Below are 6939 nucleotides of genomic sequence, written 5' to 3'. Positions count from 1 at the left end.
GCAAGTTGGAGTCATGGTGCCTACACTGGGTTCTCCTCAAGGCTCTGAGAAAGGAGGGATCTATAATTCTGGGTAGAGCTTGGCTACTCCTGAGGTGGGGCAGAGGTGGGAGGAAAGGAATAGCTTCCTGGAAATGACTTGTGTGTCCCCAGCTGCCCAGTCTGCTCAGGGTTGAGAGGAGACCAGGCTGGGCTGTTTGTCATTGTTGGGTTGTGTGGAGCCTTCACTCTGTGAGCATGGATGTGTTTGGTCCTGTGGGCTGATCTCCTGCCCTGAGCACTGCTGTCTCTGATGAGGGGTCCAACATCTGGGTGCATCTGGCTCAGGTGTTGATCTGCCTCTCCTGTTTTTCTCTTCAGCTCCGAGGACATGGAAAATCACCGCAAGCCCTCTGTGCTCTTCCAGGTTTCCTGTCTGTTTGTCCTTACACAGCTGCTTAGCTGGGTGACCACAAGTGAGTCTGTCCTGATCTGTCTTCCCGTGTCTCCCTACAGTGGGTGGAGCTGCCAGGTTCTCTGCGGGTCAGATGTGCAGGAGACTCACTTAAACCTGGCACCCAGGATTTCCCCATCTGTCCATTTACAGTGAGTTAGTAATGAAAATCTAGGTGGGCATGTGTGCATCAGCCTCTGAGAGGCTGACACTGGAACATCTTGAGTCCTTGGCCAGCCTGAGCTCCATAGACAGATCCTACCTGGGGAGCATAGCTGGGATAGCCTTGGACTGGCTGTGTGCCTGGGTTGTGAGGAGCTGCAGAGTCCAGTGCTGGCTGCATGAGAATGACTCAGGGAGAGAGAGGCAGGAGCTGTGGTAGGGAGGACTGAGTTGGGAGCAGCCCTGGCGGCCTGGAGATGCCTAGTGTGAAAAGCAGAGTCAGGACTGAGCCTTGAGCAGAGCAGAGACAGGCTTTGACTCCATGTTAGGGTCACAGAGGTGGGGCTTGGGAGACAGCAGACAGGTATCCTGGTCTGTTCAGTGCAGCAGTGTGCGAGACACAAATGGAGCCGTGCAGAGTGACAAGGGGCTCTTGGGGCCACAGTACCTGTGGCAAAGTCCTCCAGTTTAGAGGGACAAGGGTTTCCAGAGTGAGCAGACAGTCATAACATTAGTTAGTCATGCATACCTAATGCACAGGTGCATACAGCAACCCCATCCATCCCTTGCTTTCTGCTGGGATGATTTTCCCCTTCAGAGTGTGTTCTCTGCATCCTCCTGTGTCTCTCCAGCCTCTCACTGCTACATCTGTGTCCACAGAGGAGTTCCGGGTCTTTGGTCCCTCAGACCCCATCGTGGCTGCACCAGGTGGGGAAGCCATCCTTCCCTGCTCTGTGATTCCAGCCATGAATGTGGAGAACATGGAGGAGCTGAGGTGGTTCCGCAGCAGATTCTCAGAAGCAGTACTTGTCTATCGGGACCAAGAGGAGCAGAAAAGCGAGCAGATGCCTGGGTATTCACAGCGCACCTCTCTGGTGAAGGACCAGTTCCATCAAGGCATAGCTGCTGTGAGGATCCAAAATGTCCAGATGTCAGATAGTGGGATATACATCTGCCACTTCAAACAGGGAGTGTTCTATGACGAGGCCATCTTGGAACTGAAGGTGGCAGGTTGGTTAACTGATCCCTGTTCTAAAACCCTTGGGTGACCTGTGTATATGAGGAAACTGAGGGTTCATGTCACTCAGCCCCTTATTTTCTTTTATGTTTTGGGAGAAGTTCTCATGTTTGCCAGACTGTCCTTCAGCTGCAGTGCAGTGCTGGGCTCACAGGGTGCTCTTGTCTCTCGTTTTTATCTCTACTTATTTATAGTTTCCCATTTTGAGATGAGAAATGGGTAGTGAATTCCTACATAGATAATTCAACTCAAATTCTATAGGTGGATCCCCTGAAATGTGCACTGCATAGTTCTGTGAGTTAGGGATCCTGTTGGTGTTATGGAAATACAAGCGGTTGGAATATATAATTTAGAGGGGTTGGCAGGGAAGTCACTGAGTGTTAGTGAGTAGTCAGTGAGAAATGGCAGTCAATGCTAAAGGCAAATGATGGAGGGGAGGAAGGAAGGATGCTCAAGGTCTGCCATCCCTGAGAGGACAGCTGGGTGTGGGCCTGCCATGAGGGTCCCAGTTGTGTGGATAATGGACAGATGGAGTACTGATCCCACCTCAGGGCTCCTGTGTTCAACTTCCTCCAGGTTCAAGATCTTGTGGTTGACAAAGGAGTAGTCTGTTCCCCACAGTGTACTCTCCTATCTTTCTTCTGTCAGGCAATAGGGACTCAACCTAGTCCCAATCCAGGAATGCCTTTCCCCTTCAATTCCCATCTGTCCTGTGGAAGGTTCCCATGAATCATAGTTGCTCCTGGAGTCTCTCAACCTAAAGTGGCTTCTAGGTTGTTCACATGTGTTCTCCTGCAGCAATGGGTTCTGTCCCTGAAGTGCACATCAAAGGTCCAGAAGATCGTGGAGTGAGTGTTGTCTGCATGACCTCAGGGTGGTACCCAGAGCCCCAAGTGCATTGGAAAGACTCCAGAGGAGAGAATCTCACAGCATTCTCTGAGATCCACACTACAGATGCTGAAGGGCTGTTCAGCACAGAGACCTCACTGGTGGTGAGAGACAGCTCTGTGAGGAATGTGACCTGCTCCACCGTCAATACTGTCTTGGGTCAGGAGAAAGCCATGGCCATGTTCCTCCCAGGTGAGAACTGTCCCTCACTCCTTCAGTGCCTGGGAAGTATGTGCTCTTCCTGGAGTTTGCTGGGCTGTCTCTCCTCAGATTCATCCATCACTGTCTCTCTGCCTGGGCCACAGAGCCCTTCTTCCCCCAGGTCTCGCCCTGGAAGCCAGCTTTTTTTGTGACCCTGACCATGATGGGACTACTAGTCTTAGGGTCAAGCTATCTTTTCAGAAGGAAACGTTCTGCAAGGCTGAAGGTGCAGCAGGAAACAGTGAATTTTCAGCACGAGAAGGATGAGTTACAGAAGACAAAGGAGGATGCTCTGAGGACTGCTAGTAAGTCACCATGGCAGTGAAGGACAGGGTCAGAGTCCCCAGGAGGGCCCAGTGCTCTGGGATCAGAGTAGGTGGAATACAAAATCCAGAGGGGATGCCTGGGGTCCTTTGGGTCAGGTGGCCTGTAGTTCAGAGCATCAGGAACCAAACTATGTTTCCTGTCTTCCTCTCCTTCCTGTTTTTCAGACACACTCTGGAAAGAGCTTGGTGAGTCCTGCCTTTCCTCCTGAGCCCTCTGATCCCCTCAGGAGCCCAGTAGCTCTCTTGACTCCTGTGTGTTGCTTTTCAGATCAAAGGAAAGCAGCTTACATGGCAGGTGAGTGACTGCCCCAGTGTCCCATGGTTCCACATGTGTTCTCTTCTTGATTCTTGTCATAGTGGGAACCCCTTCTGGTGACTGAAATGGAAGGGTCTGGAAGGTGGAAGCCTGGTGTTTAGGCTCCTTAAGATCTCTGCCCAGGGCTGGAAAATGTATGAATCCTGGATGTGTCCTTGTCCTGAGCCTTAATTTAACCAATTCCTGATCCATTTATTGCTGACTTTGGGCAGCAGTAGCTCTAGAGTATGGTCTGTACCTGGAAGCAGACAGCAGTATTAACATTTCATTAAAGAGAGTTGTCTTGGTTAGGTTTCTGCTGCTGTGGTAAATACCACAACCACAAGCCTCTTGTGGAGGAGAGGGTTTACTCTTCTTACACATTTTTACCCCACAGTCTATTGTTGAGGAAACCCAGGGCAGGAACTCACAGCAGGGGCCTGGAGCAGGAACTGAAGCAGAGACTACAGAGGAAGGCTGCTCACTTGCTTCCTTCCAAAGGCTTGTTCACGCTACTTGATTCACTCCAGGACTGCCTGCCTAGGGTTGGAACTGCCCACAGTGGGCAGCCCCTTTCACATCAATCATCAATCAAGAAAATATCCCATAGCTGTGTCTACAGCCATTTTCTAGAGATATTTTCTCAATTGAGGGTCCCTCCTCTCAGATGACTCTAGCCTTTGTCTAAATGAGATCCTCTAGGGGTCTGTGGTCCCCAACTCGTGAGGGTTTTGATCAGGTGATGGGCAGAGGCCTGGGCTGGTGACCTCAATGGGAAGGGGATGGTAAGCTAGGTGTTACTGGCAGAGTGAAGCCTGGCTTTGGAGATATTTAACCTGAGGAACTTGGGATACTACCTACACCCAAGAATTCACTTCATGTCCAAAATTTCTGATGTCAAATATTTTCTGACAATTGTGGAATAACTTTATTATTTTCTAAGATATTATCCCATTTACCAAGGTTTGAGTGTTAACTGATATTTTTTCTGTATTATTTTAGAAATAGATGCCGCTATTGCACAGCTATAGCTGACCACCACAGAAGAGGGGCAGTGGGGGAACTTACCCTACAATACCATCTTTTTCATCTGCAGTACAGGGAATTTCCCATGATACTCTGGTGGTTCTGAATCTTGCAGGGGCCAGCTCCTCAGGGTCCTCTCTTCTCTTAGGCAAAAATCTCATTTTTTGAATGGATGGAGGAAAGTTAGCTTTGAGTGGGGCTATTCTGATTGGGTTCTCACGAGAGTGTGTTCATTTTCAGCATGGAGGAAGGTCCAGCTGTATGCAGGTATGTGACTCCTGTAGACTGCCCCCTTGTGGGCAGAGCACTGTCTCAGCTAGAGTTTCTCCTGCTGGGATGAAACCCAAGACCCAAGCATTTCCTCAAGGAGGAGAGTGTTTACTTGACTCACACTCCCAGTCCCTGTTCTCAGCAAGTCAGGGCAGGAACTCAGGCAGGCAGGAACCTGGAGGTAGGAGCTGTGGCAGAGGCATGGAGGATGCTGCTTGGCGGATTGCTTCCGGTGGCCTGCTCAGTTTCTTTTCTCCTGTATCCTACAACCACCTGCCAGGGGATGACAGTGCCCACATGGGCTGGGTCCTCCCACATCAAACCACCAGTCAAGAAACTGTCCCACAGACTTGCCCACAGGCCGGTGCTATGGAAGCGTTTTCTCTATTCAGGTTCCTTGTTCCCAGGTGACCCTGTCCTGTGTCACCTGACATAAAAGCCAGCAGGAAGTAGTTGTCATCCTCTTGAGCTGTCAGAAACTGTGACCACCCAATGGAGACCTGCACAGGACAGGGCCCATTAGTATTCTGCCATGCAGTATTGTGGGCGTGTGAGGCTACTCTCCCATGGGATTACAGAGAATTACTGATTCCTGGGAAAGAAGAAGCCAAGGGCTCTCCCTTAGCTTCTTCTTTGTTTGGTGAGTGTGTGCATGTGTGCTTCTGTCTGTATGTGTGTGTGCATGTGTGTACTATCGTGTATGAATGTATATGTATGAATGTGTGTGTATGTATGTGCCTGTATAGTATTTGTGTGACAGGTGCATAACAGGTACGCTGTCCCATAGCTCCCAGGTCTGTGTTTCTGAGTTCCCCTGCTGACCCGGTGGGTGTGGCTGTGAAACTGCTCACATGACCTGTGCTTCTCTTGTAGATTGGTGCAAGGAGAATTTCCAGGCCTGTGAGTGTCTTTGTGTTTCTTAGGGACACTCCTCCTGTCCTTCCCATGACTGTCGTCCCTCCTTTGGTTCTCTGCGGTGACCCAGGTGGTGACAGCTTCAGTGGTGTGGGTGGCAGAAGTGACCTTCCCCTGCTTCCAAGTCATAGTCTTGAGCTACAAAGCTCTTATATGAGGGACTCATCCTGTTAGAAGATGTTTGGGTGCTCTGAGATGGGTGGCAGCTGTATCCTTTTCTGGGTACTGGACAGGACCTCTTGTGATTGGTGACTCTCTCTACAGGGACTTTCACTCTGGATCCAGCCTCTGCCCACCCCATCCTTGCCATCTCCCCGGATAGGCTGAGTGTGTCCCGGAAGGATTCCACTGTGTGCTTGGATGACCTCTTCTGTGTGTTAGGCATCAGAGGCATCTCTTCTGGAAGACATTACTGGGAGGTGAAGCTAAAGAATGGTGACAGCAGCAAGTGGACTCTGGGGGTCTGTAGGGAAGGTGTGGACAGGAAAGGCTGTTTCTCAGAGTGTCCACATAAGGGGTTTTGGACTGTGGGGAGGTCTAGTAGTGGATATTTGGCTTATATTGACACTGGGAGGGCTTCATTATTCGTCAGGCAAGCTCCACAGAGTATGGGGGTGTTTGTGGACTACACTGAAGGTGACATCTCCTTCTATAACATGAGTGACATGTCCCACATGTTCTCCTTCCATGAGGCTTCCTTATCTGGGACTCTTTTTCCATACTTCAGGCTTAAGTCTGGAAATGTTTCAATGATTATCAGCTCCATGGCATGTGTGTCTGAGGGGAGGGAGGGAGAAGAGGGGAGGAGAGGAAGGAAAAGAAGTAGGAAGGGGAGGAAGGGGAGGAGGGCAAAGAAGGGGAAGAAGTTAGTTTTGCTTCCTTTGGAGGAGTCTCTGAGCCCTGCAGGTGAGGACCTGGTTCCAGGCTCTTGTGTTGTGGACTCTCTCCCAGGGGAAGGCTCTCAATTCCTCCAGCAGACCAGGAACTCTCTGTTCCCATAGTGTGGACCACTGCCTAAGTCGTCAGTGTGGCTCCCTGTGGGAGTGTAGAAGGCACAGGCCAAAGCCCCCGTGGGTCCTGGAAGGGCCTGGAGCCTTGACCCATTGCTCTTCAGTCTGACTCTGAGGCTGTGGCTGTGGCTGTGGCTGTGGCTGTGGCTGTGGCTGTGGCTGTGGCTGTGGTGGCAGCGAGGTCATGCTTTGTGTCAGGTGGTGCAAAACAGGCTGCTTTGAGCTCTGGGAAGGCATTTTCCTCTTGACGTTAAATAGCATTTTATTAGGTTTTAGTGCCATTTGGCATGAAAAAGACCAAGGGCTGAGTGGGCATTGTTTAGTTTGTTCATCTGGCCATGGGCACCTAGGTCTGTTCTATGTCCTGGCTCTTGTGACCAGTGTTGTAGTGCGTAT

The 6939-nt window shown here is 50.6% G+C and overlaps 1 protein-coding gene across 1 annotated transcript; it reads left to right on the top strand.

Moving 5' to 3' along the window:
- The first annotated feature begins 369 nt into the window (after positions 1-369).
- LOC110335996 (butyrophilin subfamily 1 member A1-like) lies at positions 370-6403 on the top strand. Its single transcript, XM_029531566.1, is given in 9 exon segments — positions 370-454; positions 1255-1605; positions 2411-2692; positions 2806-3006; positions 3296-3322; positions 4589-4615; positions 5492-5518; positions 5798-6360; positions 6362-6403. Coding segments are annotated over 9 exon segments (1605 nt in total).
- The last annotated feature ends 536 nt before the right edge of the window (positions 6404-6939 follow it).

The sequence above is a fragment of the Mus pahari genome, chromosome 18 (genome assembly GCF_900095145.1).
Source record: "Mus pahari chromosome 18, PAHARI_EIJ_v1.1, whole genome shotgun sequence".
NCBI classification, from domain to species: domain Eukaryota; kingdom Metazoa; phylum Chordata; class Mammalia; order Rodentia; family Muridae; genus Mus; species Mus pahari.
This window is presented reverse-complemented; position numbering and strand designations above follow the sequence as displayed.